General features: G+C 43.6%; 1 protein-coding gene across 1 annotated transcript in view; it reads right to left on the reverse strand.

Moving 5' to 3' along the window:
• The window catches only part of LOC146861929 (glyoxylate reductase/hydroxypyruvate reductase-like), a 199,316-nt gene that overhangs the window by 49,325 nt on the left and 128,894 nt on the right, over window positions 1-21,097 (reverse strand). The window contains exon 5 of the mRNA XM_085641097.1: window positions 5,598-5,686. Within this exon, the coding sequence (XP_085497223.1) occupies window positions 5,598-5,686 (89 nt within the window). The remainder of the gene's footprint in view (window positions 1-5,597; window positions 5,687-21,097) is intronic.

The raw sequence follows: 21,097 nt of genomic DNA on the forward strand, positions 1-21,097 counted from the left end.
ATCTGGGCTTGCCTATGCAGATGTTTATCATCTCTCTACCATATTAAAAATCAGTGGATTCCGTTTGCAATTGTGTACCCTGGGATTGAGCCCCTCTGTATTAAGAACCGTGCCAAACTATGTCATAAAAGAGTAGCAGGGTGGTTTGCCCTCAAGGACATAGCTGATTTGAGTTTTCTGCTACAATTTGGGTTACCTGATTGTTGTATTTCAGAGAGACTGGGGGGATTCTCATACATGCATAATCAGGGTCAGACTGGGTCTGAAAATAGGCCCAGGCAACAAAATAAAAGTGGCCTCCATTAATGAATTAGAGAGCAAAAAAAGTAGCCCAAGTTTGCAAATTTCTGCAGTTTTGAACTTGTAAAGGCAAGCTGCATGGGTTTTTGTAAGGTATGGAAGTCTGTGGGATTTGTGCTTGCTGTAGACATCGTATTTTTCAATACCAGGGAAATCAACAGTGAAAAGGCCCACACACTGACCTGTCAGAAAAACCCATCAGGCACTGCCTGGTGGCCAGTCCGACCCTGCCATTGTACCACTGCAGATAAAGCAGGTTATTCTTGCTCTTAGTTGGAAACATCCAGTCAACATTATGCAGCTCGAAGCAGGGCGGGACTGGCTGTAGCATGCACCAGGCGTTTCCCCAGTGGGCCAGCAGGGTGGGGGGCAGTTTTCGACCCCTGGGATGCTGTTTTAGTTATCAGGAGCCAATTTTGCAGCATAGCTGCAATATTGACCCACTGTAACAAAAGTGCAGCGGTGAGACAGGAGTGGTGCTTCCGATTAGCACCCCCCTGCTTTCTCACGGGGGCCAGCCAAGCTGTTTGCCAGTGCCGGTTTCGATTCCCAGTCCTGCTGTGGCTCAAAGTCTTTCATCGGTTGCTGCCTGAATGGTATAATCTAATTAAGGTGAGTCCAGGGGGCATATTATCAATGGCCAGCGATAATTATCGCTGGCCGATCTTAGCGATAATTTTGTTATCGCAGGCTATCTCTGGAATTTATCGCCCTGGTAGCGCGTTATTAACAACGCGTTTCTCCAGGGCGATAAAAATTCCAGAGATAGCGAGGTTAGCGCCGTTTTGCAGGGAACATCGCTGGTTTTTCAGCGATGCTCCCTGCAAAACGGCGATAACCTTGCTGATACGACCCACAGGGTCGCATCAGCATAATCCACCCCAATGTTAGGGATAGGTAAGTCTGTATTTTAGCAGACGTTAGTTTTTGGAGAAAACAACAGTTTTCTCCAAAAACTAGCGTGTGCTAAAATGCTGGGGCAGCCTTGTAAATATTGCGATGTGAACATCAGCGATATTTACAAGGTTGTCCTGCCCAGTGACGCCCACTTTGCATCTCATTAGAGATGCAAAGGGAGGCGTTGGGTAAAAGGGTGCTAACATGCGCTAATGCATGTTAGCACCCTCTTGTTAATAGGGCGATAGTTTTATCTTCGCTTTTTTGTCTTTAAAAGCCAAAAAAGCAGAGATAAAGCCCTTGTAAATATGCCCCTAGGTTCGGTAGGGTCGAGTCAATGTCAGGATAACCACTTGATATGTAAATTAGCTCTATTTAGACTCATTATATACGTTGGACATCTCAGACTTAAACCTATATGCAGCTGACACAGCTTTGATGGTTGACTTTATATTGCAGTAGTCCAAACAGCGTGTTCATTTTTTATCTTTAAGATAACATATCGAGATTTCCCTTCTTTTATTGGAAAAATATGTCATATTAAATATGTTTTACAACTGAAACATATTTATTCCATGTGTTCCATTTAGCACTGTATATATCAACCTACATAATGAAGGCAGTATTAGTCTCCACAGCATAAATTAACTTATGTGCCAAAATATTCAAATATACTTTCAGATCCCAAGAAGAAATGCTCGAGTGACAATGACCCAAGCGCTTAAAAACCCTTATAAAAAATCATATTAAGAAAAAGAAATGTACTGCACATGTTTTCAGTTTTCTGTGGTATATGCAACTGGGATGGGATCACATAAACAATTTTTTGGTGGCACGATTTGAATTTATCAGGATGTTCCGAATATGTAGAGAGTCCAAGGTATTTGAATTTTTCGATGGCAGAAGTTGGAGATGGGATTTGAACTTCTTGTGCAAAATGTTAAGTATAGAATAAATCTGGCAATATTAAAACTAGTTTTTATGCTGAGAAATTAAAATATCTTAATAGAACGTTTATTACATGATCAAGCCAACAGTGGCGTCACTAGGGGGGTGCGGACCGCACCGGGTGACACCATCACATAGGGTGACACCGTGACACCAAAATGCAAATTAATGGGACCCCCGCCCTGCCCGCGGACCAGCCTGCACGTGGGAGCCCTGCGCCCGGAGCCCAGTCAGGGACAGAATGGCATCCATAGGGGACTTCGACCCGGTGACCACCAGCGTGCCGGCCACCAAGATCGAGATCACCGTGTCCTGCAGGTAAGACCCCTGTGCAGCTGACCCTCACACGCACCCCCTGACTCCCCCGTGCAGCGGACCCCTCGCATGCACGCACCCCCATCAGAAGCCAAGAGCAGGAGGGTGCAAACTCTCAAGCCCCCCTTCCCACTCCAGAGGTGGCAGGAGTGGGCATGGTCAGAGCAGAGGAGAGGGGGCTCACTGTAGAGGGTCTCGTGGGGGCTCACTGTAGGGGGTCCCGCAGGGTCAAAATGTACCCCAGAGCAGGTACAACGACTGGGGAGTGCAGAGGTAGGGGGCACAGGAGAAATTTGTAGGTACATGCCACCGAGGAGTGCGAAGGTAGGGACATAGGGGAAGTGCGGGGTATGGGACACAAGGAAAATGTGGAGGTATGGAGTGCGGTGGCAGGGTACAGGGGGGTGCGGAGGTCAGGCACAAGGGAGTGCAAAGGTAGGGGCACAGGGGAGACGAAGGTACAGGGGACTGCGGCGGTAGGGGCAGAGCGAAGTGCGGAGGTACGGAGCAGAGGGGAGTACGTATTTACAGGCACAGAAGGGTGCGGAGGTATGAGAAGCAGAGGGCGCAAAGGTACGGGTGAGTGCAGAGGTATGTGGCACAGGGAAAATGTGGAGGTACGGGGCACGGAGGAGTGCGTAGGCAGTGGCGTCACTAAGGGGGTGCGGGGGGTGCGGACCGCACGTCACCGTGAGTTACCGCACTGGGTGACACCAACCCTAGTGATTCCGCTGCAAGCCAATATTGTTGAGGAATTCAAGTACCACCAAAAACGTTTTACATGATTCAGCAGATATTTCACAGCACCTTTTACAGCTTCGAATTTGTAAGGATTTGAACCAACTCCTGCAACTGACAAGTGGTAGACAAAAATGTTTATGACAATCATCATGTTTATGAAATTACGTAAACATCTATGAAGACATTCTAGTGCATGCTACCTCCATCAACGTGGAAAATGACAGACTCCATGCTGCCTTATAGATACTGAGAAGACTAGAAAGGACGCTGTGTTGACAAAAATGTGAATTCCTTCGATTTGACATTTGATTTTTGACTACCACGTGACAGTTGCAGGAGTAGCCCCAGATTGTACAAATTCATGAAAAGGGACTGCAGGCCCACAGACACCAGAGGTGTGGTGCAGTGGCCAGGGCAGCTGACTTTGGAGCACAGGGTTCACGGTTCGATCCCCAGCTCTGGTGACAGTTCAGCTCAGCACCATGTGACTCTAGGCAATAGCGCACTTAATTTCCACTACAGCCCCCATAAGGGTGAGTAGCTGCGCTATATTAAAACGGACTTACGTTTTTACCTAGAATCAGGATTTTTTTAGGCTTGGCTAATAACTGCGGTTATATATTGTTTTAGGCAAGCTCATTGCTACTCAGGGCGGCTCCTCTGCAATGGCAGTGGCGCGTCCCTCCATTGGCTCAGAGCCAGCAGCAAACAAATAAAACGATAATTCAATATCGTTTTATTTTTAAGCTCAGCCAGCATGTGCAGGGAGGGTCAGGGCTGAGGCATGGGAGGGTGGAGGATGAGTGCTACGTGACTCCCTAAATGCTCATATGTGTTTGGCCGCTCGTCTCAGGCTGACCAAAAGACACATGTGCACTTAGGTTTCTCTAAAGCGGCTGTATTGAACAGCCGGGTTAGAGAAACCCCACAGACTTTCTGAGCTGAGCGAAGCATCTTTCCAGCCACTCAGGTCAAATGCAGCATGGGGAATGGACAGGGAGTCCGTGACGTAGTCACAGTGTCTAATGAAATAAGGAAGTCCCAGCACCGAGGCGTGACTTGGGAGGTGGCCGGCAGCAGGTACGTTTAAGGTTCTTAAAAACATAAAATTATTATTATAAACAATCCCTAGTACCCCCGTTTTCCCCCTGCCCACCTGTCGCTCCACTTTTTGTACGCGGTGGCCGCCACTGTTGCTACTAAGTTATTTACCAGTATATTATGAGTGTTCATTGTACCAAGACATCTTAAAGTTTAGAAATAACTTTGTGAATGCAGCTTATACCAAAGTTTAGTTCCTTACACCTTCCTAGGCCCATGTGTTTTGAGAATGTTATGTATTGTGAATCTGGTGACGGTATTAGCTGCTGGGAGCCAGAGTTCAAGTCAATCTTTGAAAACCATTTTGAGCCATTAACCTTGGCCAATAAGTCATTAATAGTTCATATAATCTGTATTTTATTTAGATCGCCTTATTTCTAATCACATGTCAGTACAGACACACACAGCATCAAATTGCTTCAATGTTGATGATTCCAGTATCTGGGGGAGCCACGGGTGAAGTCACAAACTTTTCCATGATCACAAAGCAGGAGTTTGTTGCTGAGAAACAAATTAAATTGGCCCCGCAGCGCTGGAAACGTGGCAGTAATTACTGTTACTTTCCCTTCAGGACCCCCAGGAATTCCCTGGTAGCCCCAAACTGTAACAATATTTACATTGGATCACCCACCTTAAAAATGACAAACCTTCTAATGTACATTCAAGAGCTGCGTACTGGACGACCCATCAGTCAAAGGTTTCCGATGGCGAAGTCAGCAGAGTATCTGATGGCAGAAACCAGGGGCCTTGCCACCGCTGAATGGGGCAGGTGAAGAACAGGATAGTGGAATTGGCATTAGCCTCTTTTTAGGTCTCGCCTGAACCAGCGCATGCGCTGGTCTGGCGAGACTTATTGAGAGGGCTCCAAAAAGTGCTACCAGGCCAGCCTAGAGCTACAGTGCATGTGTGCGGGCGCGCGCGCCGCGCTTTAACGCAATTACTTTCACTTTCGCGGCCGCTTTGATGTTTGTTTGCGATCGTGATCACTTGCCATAGCCAATAGGTCTCGCTTTTGGGACCTTATAAGTATTTAGTTATGCAACTGTTGCATGGCTAAACACATAAGGTCCCAAAGGCGAGACCTATTGGCTATGCCAATGCTTGTTGACAGATGTCTTGCATCCACCACACTTTAAAGAATCCCCTAGGAGTTTGAAAAACCAACACGTTTTGAGGGATCTCCCCTCCTCTTCGCATTAGACAAAATGTGCAAAACTGCATCCCCCAGTTATTTTTAAAAAAAGGTCCTTGCTCCTCCTTCTGATCCTATAACTAATCTCTTTGTAACAACTTACCAATCCTCCCAAGACCGAGAATTCCCACTGTGCTTTGTGACAGGCCATTTCCACACATCCAAAGGGGTTTCCAGGTCCCCCATCCCCCGCTAGGAGAAAAACACAATTACAAAAATGATTTACCACACTACAACAATGTACAGGTATTTCGCTTGCACTACAACTACTACACCCTTAAATGCAGTCTTCGCATGGTCAATGAAAATATGACAATATAAGAAAAACATACATCTGTTAGGGCTGATTACAAACAAATAGTGTAAAACTTTGCTTAAAGATGCCCTTTCTCATTTGAACGTACGTTTACACTTTTATTGGCATTGCACAAACACAAGTCTAAATCTGGAAAGCTGTTCCAGTGGTATGTTTCCAGGCGTGGTCCTGGGAAACTTGCCATTTGAACAATATGGAATTGTACCAAGGGGACATTTGAGCACTGCCCCACGGCTTTGTGTAATAGCAATTTTTGTTTCAAAGATGAAAATATTTTTCCTCCTGAAGAAGCCGCCGCTCCCACACCACCATGAAGTATGTGGAAGCCCTGTTCCCCTTCCCACTAGAAAAAGGGGTTCACTCGGCCCTTGGCCAGAGAAAATCATTCCTATCTCAAGGAGGGAAAGGGTCCAAGGGAACTCATTCCTATCTGAAACTCATTCCTATCTGAAGGAGGGAAAGGGTCCAAGGGAACTCATTCCTATCTGAAGGAGGGAAAGGGTCCAAGGGACTCATTCCTATCTCAAGGAGGGAAAGCGTCCAAGGGAACTCATTCCTATCTGAAACTCATTCCTATCTGAAGGAGGGAAAGGGTCCAAGGGAACTCATTCCTATCTCAAGGAGGTAAAGGGTCCAAGGGAACTCATTCCTATCTGAAACTCATTCCTATCTGAAGGAGGGAAAGGGTCCAAGGGAACTCATTCCTATCTCAAGGAGGGAAAGGGTCCAAGGGACTCATTCCTATCTCAAGGAGGGAAAGCGTCCAAGGGAACTCATTCCTATCTCAAGGAGGGAGAGGGTCCAAGAGAACTCATTTCTATCTGAAGGAGGGAAAGGGTCCAATGGAACTCATTCTATCTCAAGGAGGGAAAGGGTCCAAGGGAACTCATTCCTATCTCAAGGTGTGAAAGGGTCAGAGGGAAGTTTCTGAATGCCCACATAATTATGTGCTCTTGTGCACTCACAAACATTCAAGGTGTACTACTTGCAATGTCCAATACCCAACAGTTGCCCTGGATTTACTCCTGTGGAATTCTACGCTATCATGTAGTAATATTCAGAGGAAGTAAAAGCAGCCGCGGCCCCTTCAGGTATGAGCGGTGGGGCCCAGTGAGGAGGGTTTTCTAGAGACTACCACGAGGGAAAATTAAATAAATAATTAATGTTCCCTCTTGGTCGTCTCTCGAAATCGCCCCTCACCTGGCCCCACCGCTCTTACCTGCAGCGGTCACCGCTGAGTAAAAGGATTTAGGGATGTAAGGTGACTTTCTACTCCTCAATATTCCAGTCTTTTGTACACTATATGGAGGAAGAACAGCAAGACGTAGGAAAGGACATTAAACAAGAAGGTTGCAGTTACAAGGACTGGTTCATATATTTTGCAGAAAAGGGTAGAGTTCAAGCTTTTGCGCTGCTATCCAAAGTTAATAATGATAATCCAAGTCCGAAATAAAGAACCATATCTGAGGCCATTGGCTTGGAACCCTTGGAAAAAAGCCAGCTGAACAGCAAAAAATGTTTCTACTACAAAACACCCTGGACAGTGTAGATAAAAAATATAATTACAAAGTAAATATGGAATATACTTTATATGATTGCAAAATATCTTACTGAATTCAAGAAGTTCTATAGGGATTCAGTATGTGGAGCACAATACTGTGAACCGTAATCCAGTCCAGATTGTCTTCATTTAAATTAGAGGTGGGTGTAACTTGCTGTAATGTAATTATGTGAAGTGACTGCAAAATTACGCAAGATTATGTAAAATTACGCGAGGGGCGGAACCCAGAATTTACCGATATTTCCGTATTGCAAAATGCACCCTTGCGTCTAAAATGGACGAAGAGGATGCATTTTGCACTAAGAAAGTAGAGCTAAATTCAATAGAACACGAACAGCAGCAGCAAGCAGCCACTCACACTCACTAAGGCCGTGGTCCCTTTGCTCATGTGGTAAGGTTTTTGTACCAAGTTACTCATAATTACTCCGGGGTTAGTGTGTCATTTTCTGTAAATTCGGCTAAAAAGAGCAATGCAAAATTACTGAAATTACTCTGGTAACGCCCAAGCCTAATTTAAATGCACCCTTTATAAACATTGCTAGGCACGAACATTGAAAGTGACCTACTTGGTGTATCATTTAATGTTAATGTGTCCTGGCTACTGGGATGCTGTTCCTTGGCAACCAGTGTGCTTACACTTCTGGAATCCGGTGTGTGGATTTTAAGAAGCCGAGAAGGCACAATTGTTTAGGATTAGGGTCTTACCAGGGGAGGTTCATGATACTGAATAAAAAAGACATTTATCTATAATTGCTGTGTCCTGTCTCCCCAAAACTACTCAATACTTTGTTCATCATTGCATCTAGCAGGCAGTGGTAAGCTCTGCCAGGAAAGTGTCCACTCTCCCATCTGCAGGTCAAGTAGATAACTTTAAGCCCTGTGCACAATCCCGACTGCTGTGGACCCTCAAGTATTCAGAGACATTTTCATTAATTACTTTCTTCCTAGGACGATTTCACATATTGCCTATGGGGCAGCATATGGGATCTTCCACATTCCATAGATCAAACCTGTGTGTGATTTGCAGATGAGAGGGTTGCTATGATCAACCTCGCTCTCTTTGTTTGTGGGTTCTTTCTTTTGAAACCAGGGTCTGTGGGCATGAAGCCTTCCCTATCATTCTCCTTTTGTTTCTAGTGATATAAACACAAGGAAGACAATAAAGATGACCCTCTTGCTATGAGAACTTTGCTTTACATTGAAGCAAAGCAGGACAAATACTAAGACCCTCCTTGCTATCAAATCTTAATTTCATATGTCAGGTCTGGTGGCTCACTATTCCAGGTCTGGTGGCTCAGTGGACTAAAGCACACACTGTAGGGGACTGTGTTCAATTTCATAATCGCAGGTCCAAATCTTGGTATGTCCACTCATCCTTCTGAGGTCGATAAAATGAGCACCATTGAGTTGGGCAACAATAAACATCTGTTATTCAGCGCCTTGATACTCCTGGGAGATATGTTCGCTTTACAAATACACATTAAGAAATAAAAGCAAGACCATAACGAGAACATATTAGTTTAGCTGTATATTTGTGAGGTGTTAGTTTAAAGAAATCATTTTTTTTATTTGTATGCTGTTTTTTTTCCTCACCATAATGATTCTTTAAAAAGAACACAACACATATTGTAGAGCACTTACATGCTATTTTTTAGATAATACTTTAAGTAAGCATTTGCTTATAATGGAAACCATATTGTTTTGAGAGGAGTAAGACTTTTTTAATGTTGGCTTCTGCATTCACCAAGTAGTCACGGCTACATGCGTAAAAAATGGATTGCATGCAGTGCAATGGAAGTACTCCCCTTGGCGTGGAAAAATACACCCAACGTTCAGTAGCTTATTGTGGCTGATCCAAAGCCATTCTCTTTTCATTGGAAATATTAGGTCTTGCAGACAGCTGAAGCTCCCAAGCCATACAAACAAAACAGGCTCCTGTAGTGGCAAGAGACACAATCAAGGTATCGCAAGACACCCTAAAATGAACGCGAATGTTGGGGGACTCATAGGTGGGGAATGTTCACAATGAGACATACAATAAATCAGCACTAGTGTTCTCTGATGTTAAATGTGTACCTGGGACTCCAAGCATAGATCATTGAACACTACATTCCCATATGTTTGTTGATGACCCTGTACTACATCTATGGCTAGTGAGGGGATTGGTGAATCAACGTAACATAATGTTGTGACTGGAGCCAGGTTTTAGGATGGATGAGAGTACCATATGACTATATATATGTTTAGTTAAAGACCCTCCTGGCGGGAGGTAGGCCAATTGTTCTGCGTTAATTCAATTGAACTCATTGTCTTGGTAATGTCCTATCTGCTGTCTCAAACAGTGAAGAAACTGGGAATTATTTTTGATTCTGTTCTATCCTTCCCCTGTATGTTAACCCGGTGGTGAAGGGAATCAATAACAAGCTAAACTTGCTAAAGATCAACCTGGTATTCCAGTGAAACTACCACTTTCATTTAGCTGGGGGTCTGATTCTGCCACAATTGAACTACAGAAAAATATCAATGCAGGGCTTTTTCCAAGGTGATGTCCAAACTTCAAATGAAATGGCAAAAGGGAACACGGCTGAGCCGTCTTAATTTCAGAAAACAGGAACAAGCACCTTCCCTACAGTCCTTCTATTGGGTTCTGATAGAGAAATATATTGCCCACCATACACCATGGACAATGCTCTATGTTACATCTTCGACATGGTGCCTCTGACACAGACTGTGGCTGAAGAAATTGCAGTTTGAGGAGATAAACTCTGCAGACATGTTGTGCTGCTTCACATAGGGCACACAACCCTTCTCTTCCCTGATCATTTAATTGTTTGTACTATCTGTAATCCTTTGATACGCGTAGAAATAGCATACCAAGAAGTCCTCAATGTCATGCAATTTTTCACTGACTCTTGTAAAACTTACTTTAGCATTGACCACCAGGTGCCGAATGTCATTTTTGCACTGGTCCATTAGGGCAAACATTGTCCTTGCATCAGCAACATTACCTGACACCTGTAATGTAAGGGAATCTATCCATGGACGCAGATGGACTTGTGTGGGAAAAAATTGCTCTCATTTCCTGGATTACACTTTCTGTTCCAGGCTTTGGGCAAAGCAGAGTGCCTCACACAAGACACTCGATTTAATATAGCATGTGTATTTGTGAAGCACACGTTCACTCAGGTTTTGTGTTTCTTTGTGCTGAAATCACAGATGGCTATTTTACCCAACTCGATGGGCTTCTTTTCATTGACGTCAAAAGACTAAAAGGTTCAGTGGTCCTGGCGGGATTTTAATCGGTCACCATGAGGCTAAACACCAGTCCTTGGATTGGTGCCACCAACCCAGATTTTTTAATGTAACAGCAAAAAGGAGGTCTAATTGAAATATGAGGTTTGGTACTAGAGTGCGGATTATGCAATTTATGGTTTCATTGATTTTTAATTACGCCTCTAAATATACCTATCATCAACATAGGTGTTCCTTATTGACTATATACATATCATCATATAGTTGATGAGGAACATACTTATTGATGTCAACTATAACCCCCCAACCACAATCTCCTTACCAACCCCCCACCTCCCACCCCCAGATGACATGCATGAAAGGAAAAGAGACAAAAGTGATCTGTAAGAGAGCGGAGAAGACTTCATATGTATGTGGGTCATGTAATTTAAATGCTTTGAATCAAATTAGAGTATTCAGAGTACCTCTGTTGGCAGGGCCACTACTTGAGCAGATTACAGCACTAATTAAGCAACTGGGTTCAAAGAGGCTCCAATGACTATAAGGCAGAAATAAGTAACTTCGTAAGAAAAGTGAAACTAGAACTGGTTGCCTGTCCCACACTGGATGGTGATATTAGGTGGGCAGTGGGAGCATCAGGGACTTTCCCAAAACACCTAGGAAGTATCTGGAATATGGGAGGGTTCTATACCCTGATGAGGGAACAAATGTGTGCGTATAAGGTTCATTATGACTTCACTCTGCATGTGCACTACCAAGGTTTGGAGTTTGGCTATCTGGGCACTTTTGGCACCACAAATAAAGGTCTAGGATTGGAGAGGCACCACTTGGGGGGATAAGACTTACTCAGGCTCGGTCCAGGCACAGGTTCAAGATGGTTGGAGCCTTTTCTGTCCCTGAGGCTCTGATCAGGAGGCCAGCCAACTAGCCCTTAGAGTCACTCTAGTAGACCTGGTTTCAAGTGATGAAACAGTACTCAAGCAGCAGGGTATCCCTCCGATGGTTCAAGACAATCTACAGGCAGCAAAGTAGTCCTTCCAGGTGCAGCATAGCAGTCTTGTGAAGTACACAGCAGGCCAGAGCAGCAGGCAATTCTCTAAGAGTCCTTCTTTAGGTCCATAAAGTGAACTGAAGAGTGGGTCTGAGGGTCTTTTTTTCATACATGGTGCCTCCTTTGAAGTAGGAGGAGGTTCTAGCGAATTCCTTTTGAAGTGCTTGGAGTTTTCTGACTCCCCTACCCTGACTGCAAGCTGGCTGCATGGATAATGCAGTGGTGAGAAGTCCTTGTAAAGGCAGAGCACAGCCTATTCAGTTGCAAGTGGAGCTGTGCCCAGCTTTCACCTCATCCTGCCAGTTGATGACCACCCCAGGCACACCTAATCCCTCTATTGTGTTACTGTCTGGGAGCAATAAACAAAGCCCAACTGCTGACTATACATACACAGTCATGTGACCTAGACAGGCTGCAGGCACCAAATAGCTAGGGCTGGAAAATGTCAACTTTCTAAAAGGGGCTTTTTTAAACTGTAATTTAAAATCTGACTTTACCATTTTAATTATAATTTCTCAGACATCAAACATGAATTATTAACCGGTTCCCAATCAAAAGTTAGCACTTATTAAATGTCATAAGGCAACCCTATGTTATCCTATGGGAAAGGTAGGCCACACAGTAGTGAAAAAAAAATTAAGGAGTTTTTCACAACCAGGATATATAAAACATAAAAGTACATGCCCAAACTTTTCATCAAACTTTATTCGGTCATTACGACCATCAAAGTGCATAGGCGTACATTACAGTATATTAGGTAAGACGAATATTTTCATGTTAGGTATTGTGGGCCAAGATGGATGACACTATTTATACAAAAGCAAAACATAGTAAAACCAAATCATTAAAAACTGAGAAGCAGGTTCAAAATGACAACTTGAACAAGGTAAAAAAGCTAAAAACACATAAAAGAATTCCTGAACCAACAGTTCATATAAATCACTGAAGGGGACACAGTTTTTGTACAGGATAGAAAAAAAAGACAAAAGATGGAGCCGTAGATATTCATAAAGTGCTAGTGCATAACGTGCAAGAATACAATATTGCACAAGTTCTCAGTAATTTAGGCATGAGTCATGTATTAATATGTACAAAAGACATCGGATGTGGACTAAATACTAAATGAGGATAGATGTTTGATCTGAGGGTGTACTTAGTTCATTTTTTTGCATCTGCCTCCTGATAAACCACATTCTCCCCAGGAATTTAGCCACTGCACATACTATTAGTGGCCTTGTATCTGCCCAAACTTTTCATTACAATGCACCCTACCTTAGCGGTGACGTTTATGCAATAAAAGGGGAGCTTAAGGCTTTGCAAGGGGGTTATATTACACAGTTGAATTTCCAGTTTAATTTGCATTCAGGCCCACTAGTAGCATTTAATTGCCAGGCCCTGGGAATATGGAATACCACTCTTATAAGGGACTTATAAGTAAATTAAATATGTCAATAAGGCGTAAGTCAATGTTACCATGTTTTAGGGGCTGAGCATAAGCACTTTAACACTGGTTAGCAGCAGTAAACTGCACAGAGTCCTAAGCCAACATAAACACATTTCTACAAAAAGTGGAAGGTAAAGGCAAAGGGCCCGATTCACAGAACTAACTTAAGACAAAATCCTAAACTTACCACCATTTTGGTATTCACAGAAGGCACTTACTCATTTTGGTATTCACAGAAGGCACTTACTCATTTCGGTATTCACAGAAGTTAGGAATCCTAACTTTAGGACTCCTAAATGCCTTCTGTGAATACCGAAAGTCTTAAAATTTGGATTTTTCTCAGTTTAGTAGTAGTATAGTTAGGACTCCTAACTTTAGGACTCCTAAATGCCTTCTGTGAATACCGAAAGTCTTAAAATTAGGACTTTTCTCAATTTAGTAGTCCTAAGTTTAGGACTCCTAACTTTAGGACTCCTAAATGCCTTCTGTGAATACCGAAAGCCTTAAAATTAGGATTTTTCTCAGTTTAGTAGTAGTATAGTTAGGACTCCTAACTTTAGGACTCCTAAATGCCTTCTGTGAATACCGAAAGTCTTAAAATTAGGATTTTTCTCAATTTAGTAGTCCTAAATTTAGATTTAGGACTACTAAATTGAGAAAAATCCTAATTTTAAGACTGTCGGTATTCACAGAAGGCATTTAGGAGTCCTAAAGTTAGGAGTCCTAACTATACTACTACTAAACTGAGAAAAATCCAAATTTTAAGACTTTCGGTATTCAAAGAAGGCATTTAGGAGTCCTAAAGTTAGGACTCCTAACTTCTGTGAATACCGAAATGAGTAAGTGCCTTCTGTGAACACCAAAATGAGTAAGTGCCTTCTGTGAATACCAAAATGGTAGTAAGTTTAGGATTTTGTCTTAACTTAGTTCTGTGAATCGGGCCCAAAAAGTTTATGGAACACCCCTCTAAGGCTGACAGGTCTAACAGTCACTATCCAAATAAATACATTCTTGGTTTGGTAGTTAGGTCTGGGTGCTCGAAGTTGGGTCTACTATGTATGTGTAGGTTTTCATTGTGCCCCAAGAATAAAACACAAAACAGCAAGGTCGGACTGGGAAAGAAAATAGGCCGGGGCATTAAAATGAAAGTGGTCCCATTATTGAATTAGGTAAAAAGTGGCCTATGTTTGCACATTTGTGCAGTTTTGAACTTGTAATGACAAGCTGTACACATGTTTTGCAAGGTCTAGGGCTGCATGGATTTGAGCTTGCTGCAGGCAATTTTTTTTTATATCCGGCAAATCAACTGTTAAAAACTGGCCCAGGAGAACATAAAACAGGCCAACCAACAGCAGAAAAACTGGCCCATACACTGACCTGTCAGACCAGCCCATTGGGAACTGCCAGATTGCCCCATAGCCCAGCCCAACCCCTCAAAACCATAACCTTTGCTGTAAAACATAAAACAGGAGCAAGAGAGATCGAAAGAGATATACACAGAGTGACTGAATTTCAAAATGTGAACCCAGATAACCTGGAATCAATACTTACGTCCCTGCTTGTCCAAATTGTGTGTTCCTAGGCAAACCTTTTCTCTCAGAGAGTCTCCTTTTACTTTAATATCACATGTAAAAGCACTTTTACTTACTTGAGTTCAGGATGTTCAAGCATCTATATTAAGAATCTATGCCACGTTTAGGGTTCATGTTACTATTGACTTGCCTTTCAGATCACCAAAGGCATTGTCGTTAGGGGGAAAGCCATTAATGTTTTCAATTTATTTTTTAGAAACTATCATTTATAATTAGGGCTCCCGGTTCTATAGTATTTATTTTTTGGTGAGTTTTCGGTCTGTATTTATCCATATTTATTTTTTGCTAATTTATCTGTATTTATTCATATTTACTTTGGGTTTTGTGAAAAAAGAAGCTGGAGCTAGTATATCTCCACATTTATTTAACCGATGAATGTGCACTCATGCTTGAAGGCCTGAGAGGTTTCAATGATATGATAATTAAAGAACAACAAAGGCTCCCCCTCTTACTTTTTCATTGGTAATATATCCAACAGATTATAAACAAACCTCATTTTGACCACAGAAATTATGAGAATTTTAGTTTATTTAATATAAAAAATATAAGAATAAGGTATAAGTACGTACAATGTGTTTAGTACTTAAGGGAACTCCAGATAGTGAGTAGGCCACAGCTTGAAGAAAAACTTTAGTAGATTATACAGTAACTCGTTTCTCACAGTACAAAATAGAACCAAAGAGGTACTGAACACACTAAGGTAAGACAAATAAACAGGAGAAAAACAATTCAAAAAATGTCACAGGGTAGTACACAAAAATACAAAAAAATTAGAGCAAACAAACAGAATAACAAATAGCATAGAAGAGTGCTTCAGTTCAGTGGAATGACACAATAAGCGCCGACGCGCGTTTCGGAAAAGGACCGAGGTCCAACAAGTCCTTCATCAGGGCACAGGAAATCACAGTCTTATATTGGGTCATGGATCCAATCCACAGATTTCTTTAAGGAGCATATCAATGCAAACTGTGAGATATCAGGACTTCTTGATCACACAATAAAATCTGTGGGCAATAATGAGGAAAAAATATATATATGTAAATATAATTATTAAGAACTAGAGACTGATATGTCTATTGGAGCTACGCACCACCAAAGGTCAACCAAGTTTGTGTAGAAATGTCAAGAAAAAGTGATTTAAAATTAATAGAAAAGGTGTGAAAGAAAAATTTATATAATAAACAGAATTATCTATAACCGAATACATAAAATTAGGAATAAAGGCACTTGGCTATATTCAGATCAGTCATACAGAGTGTAGGACACATTCATACTGAAGGCAAACTAACTGCTCTAAGTGGCTATGTTCAACCCGTATAAAGGACGTAATAACAGCGGTTTAAGGAGTACCTCACAAGACCGATATTTGGCTATTTATGCTTAAACAAAAGGTGAGCCAAAGCGTTCACGCGCAGCGTGCTAAAAAGGGAGGGGTGGCATCCACTTCCTGCGTTTAAATCAATAGAGCGCGTAATAGGCAAAAGGACATAGAGACATAGTACCTACTGTGAGGGGGTCCAACCGAAGATAGCCAGTCAAGTCAAAATAGTACAAGTAGGGTGCGTCAGAATTCAATAAAAAAATGGGACGTAACTATAAAGAAATGGGAGAATACGTAACTATAATATTCACATGTTATACGAGTAGAAGGTATGTGATAATAAGTGAATACTCTTACTAAAGGTCCGATAATCAAAAGTATATAGTAAGAGTAACGGGCACGTAGGTAAATGGGTATTACGCAGTCAAGGGTAGGGGCGTATCCTAAAGTGAAAATAAACACAAAGGGTGTAATTCCATTAAAGCCTTCCACATAGTAAATGCGTAAATAAAAGAAAAAAATGGTATGGGTAGGGTAGGGTCTACTTAAAGACTACTTAAAGATATAACAAGAGGCTTACTTGGTAATACTTTAGAAAGGTCAAGGACCGCTAAGGGTCGGCAGTTCCAAATTTGTTGAGCATGTTCATTTACAAAAAAACGCCAAATGGCCAAGGCTGAAATATAATGAAAGAATTAAAATTACCCTAGGGATCAAGTAGATGCGTAAACGAACACTACTAGTACAATAGAGGGGTGACGCGCCGTGTACACTCACCTGATAAAGAACGTACAGAGACCCGCAAACGTCTCCCTAGTTTCAACAGCGGTCCGGTAAAGGCTTCACAAGTCTGGATGTATAAATACCGGAAGTAATAGAGGCCCTCGATGACGTGTAGGTGTGAACTGGTGAGAGCGTGAACTACTAACGAGCGCAATGATACAGACACCATCTTGGGAGAAAAAAAACAATCTAAAGTCCCTTGGCTGCCATACAGAAAAAAGGACTACAATACTTAATCGCACCGCAAACCTTAGTATGTGTGGAGATAACACGGAAGTGTTCTCAAATACACACAATCAGAGAATGAAGAGGCCTAAAGGGCAGGCTGCCCGCAAGTATAGGCACAGACTCATATTTACGTGAGCATGTCGTGAAAGTGCTGACGTCATAAGAGATACAGAAAATGAAATGGAAATGAGCTAACTCAAGTAACATAGGGTAAACTAGGTCGTCGAGCGAACAAGATCATACAAGCTATTATCGCAAGTAAAAAACAATTTTAAGGGGAAAGTAAGAAGAATTAAAAAGCCTCTGGGGATGAGAAAGCGCAAGGAGGGTAGAGGAATTGCAATCATACTTTTGGTAAGGGCTATTAAACGCAGTCCAGAGTATAAAGTTCCAAAGCACATATCTTATGCCCAAAAGTTCAAAGATGTATTGTGAACAAATTACAGTAGCGCATTTTGCCAAGGACAATGCTCATTAAGGCCATCCAGAGAGGTCCGGAGAGTATAAATCCAAAACACTTCTCTTTTGCCTCTAATTCCATTGATGTTGTTGTCTAACGGATTATGGACTTTTTCTAAAATCGTCCATTTAAGTTCAGTTTCAGAGTGTTGATGGTCAAGCCAATGTTGAACGAGGGGGGCCCCCCTGCATTTATAGTTACAACTCACAGGCTTGTGAAGGACTCCTACAAACGGGCCAAATACTTCAATAGGGATGCCCTTTTTCAGAAAAAACCTATCAAGGATAGTTTGAAACTCATTTGTGTCACTAGACACTCCACGCTCAATAACAAACTTCGTCAAATTATATGCTCACAATGGCATATTCTCAATTCGGGACCTCATTCCAACCCATTGCCTCGACCTCTGTTTGCTTTCCGAAGAAACAGAAATTTACGAAACATTCTGGTTAAATCTAGACCAGATGAAGTCAAATCCTTCAATCAGAGATCCATCATGGGCACTACCCCAGTGAAAGGTAACCACCAATGTGGTAATTGTCATGCTTGTAGCTCTGCCTTGGTGTCCTCGGAACTTCACTGGGGGAAACAAACTTTCCAACTGAAAGAAATGACTAATTGTAGGTCTGCCAATGTCATCTACCTTATTATGTGCCCATGCCATAAGGGTTATGTGGGCGAGACAAGCAGAGAGTTCAGAATCCGCTTCAGTGAGCATAAATCAGCCATCAGAAACAAACGCAGGGGGGCCCCCCTCGTTCAACATTGGCTTGACCATCAACACTCTGAAACTGAACTTAAATGGACGATCTTAGAAAAAGTCCATAATCCGTTACACAACAACATCAATGGACTTAGAGGCAAAAGAGAAGTGTTTTGGATTTATACTCTCCGGACCTCTCTGGATGGCCTTAATGAGCATTGTCCTTGGCAAAATGCGCTACTGTAATTTGTTCACAATACATTTTTTTTTAAACATGTTTTTATTGCAGAGTTATAAACAAGGCATCCATGAAGTCAACCTGTACACGCATGTCATCTCAAAGCACATCCGTCGTTATAAAAATGCACACAGCCATTCAGCCCACATCCCGGGGGCCGGGCGGCGAACCAGTACAGTGACTCAGAGTATCATGGCGAACACCTCATAGAGATGTCAGGTCAACAGCATAATATAGTATCTGCTTTTATACCCATCAAACTCCCTCCCCAAAAATGCCGCCAAGTATAGTCAGCCACTCAGAGTGGTTGGCACCAGTATTGTTCGTGTCCACAACATCAGGTCCACACTAGTGCCCTCCCATGGTAGCAGTTCCTAAGGCCTATCGGTAATCACATTATATGTACCCAAGGAGCGCTGCTCTGGAACCCCGTTCCCCTGTAGTCATCAGTCATAGATCCTTTCTGCAGGCGCTCTTCTGATCACTACAGCAATACCCCATTAACTCCCCTCCCCCCTTCCCACCCCCCAACTGCTGCTGATGTGGGTTATACTTGTGGGTTCTGACGCTAAAGTTTGCCATTAATCGGGTTTTGCATTTGTTCTCCCAAGCCTCATGGAACCCCGCCCTCCGAATGTTCGTGTTCTTCGCACTCCAGCAGGTAGTCTTGCAGAGCCTGTACTATCATCTCCCAAGCCCTCGCCCACTCCAAGCCCTTCTCGTTACCCGCCTTGTCAGCCTGTCGCCTTCTGAGCACACTTTCACATCTAGACCATTTCAACAGCTCATTCATCCATCTCCTAACTGATGGGCCCTCCCTGGATTTCCAGTGCCATGTAATCTCTCTCTGGGCCAACATGAGACCTAGGTCAATGAATTTGCTCGTTACTTTCGTCCTTGCCGTACGAGGGAACCAGAGCAGTAGACATGTCGCCATGTCGAACTCTACCTCCCGGTCAGTGACTGCATTCAGAAGCTCTCCTACCTCAGCCCAATACGTCCCTAGCTTCGGGCACCCCCACAGTAGATGGTCTAGCTCGGCCCCAAGCACTAAGCATCTCAGGCAAGTCTCATCCTGCACCTTAAAGTATCGTCCAATCTTTCCCGGGGTCATATAGGCCCTATGTAGGATGAAGAAATGTACCTGCTGAAAACGGGCATTCCTGCTACCCTTCCACGTCCTTCGCAGAATATGGCTCCAGACCATGTCCGGAATGGGTTTGCCTATGCTTTCCTCCCATTTCTCCTTCAATGCTGTGAGCGGCTCCATTCCCTCATGTAGCATTCTAGAGTGGAGGCAGGTCACCGCCTTAATCGTTCCCGCTGCCACGTACTGGCAGGCCATGGCTGTGGTAGGTTCCACCAGCCCTTCCCTCCAGTGCTTTTGTATCGCTGCAATCACCGCCGCATGCAGGAGGTAACTCCCATCCGGGAGGCCAAACTGATCCTGCAACACCCCGAAGGGGGCAAGCACTCCGTCGACATAAAGGTCCCCTACCATCTGCAGCCCCAACTCTTCCCACTCCGCCAACGGGGACCAGTCGCCTCCATGCGGCAACGCCGTCAGCATCCCCAGAGGGATCTCCGGTGCATACGGTCGTGCTGCTTTCGCTCTCTTCATGCTCCTGTGCCAGCATAGCCGAAGAGTTCTCTCCTCTATGGATAAGCCTCTCAGATCCAATTTCGTTTGCATGACTATGTGAGATAAAATGTGTCTCTGGATACCGGTCCCCCTCTCTTGTTCCGGGCCTCTAAACACTTTAGCAACGTTCTGCGTTAAAACTTGTAGCTGTGCCGCCAGGTAATATAATTCAAAATCAGGGACCGCCAACCCTCCCTCGATTTTGAGCCGCATCAGAGTAGTCAAGGCCACCCTACGCAGTCCGCTCCCCCAAAGGAAGCCAATAATCAACGTCCTCATGTCTTTGAAGATCCGCTGTGGGATCCAGATTGGCAGGGTACGGAAGTAATAGAGCAGCCGAGGCAGAGCCACCATCTTTAACAATGCAACTCGGCCCTGCACCGACAACGGGAGGCCCAGAAGGTCATGCACCCTTTCAGGGCCCTTATACAACGCCCTATATTACCTTCTAACAGGTTCGCGATGTCGTGGTAGATTCGGACCCCCAGATAGGTGAAGCATGTATCCTCCCAGACCACATCCACTGTGGGAGGGGGATACGGCGTATCCGCCCGCAGCGGGAAAACACAAGTTTTATTCCAGTTTACCTTGAGGCCCGATAGCCTGCAAAAGCCCGACAGCATCCCCACAGCCCCTACCAGAGCTTCTGCGGTATTTTCTAGGTACAGCAGGAGATCATCAGCGTACAATGATATATGATGAGTCTCCTCACCACAGCCAATCCCATTGTACATCGTCCCTGTCCTCGCCTGTGCCGCCAAAGGTTCCATCGCCAAGGCAAACAACAGGGGAGATAGCGAGCAACCTTGCCTCGTCCCCCTGCACACCGGATAATCTGAGGATATAACAGATCCCAATCGTACCCTGGCAGTGGCAGAGGAGTAGAGGACCCTCGTCCAACGCCCAAAGCCATCTCCCAGACCGAACTTCTCTAGCACCTCATGGAGGTACCCCCATTCCAGGCTGTCGAAAGCCTTTTCGATATCCACCGATAATACTGCTGGTTTCTGAT

This window comes from Triturus cristatus, chromosome 2_2, assembly GCF_964204655.1.
Source record: "Triturus cristatus chromosome 2_2, aTriCri1.1, whole genome shotgun sequence".
In the NCBI taxonomy this organism is placed as follows: Eukaryota; Metazoa; Chordata; class Amphibia; order Caudata; family Salamandridae; genus Triturus; species Triturus cristatus.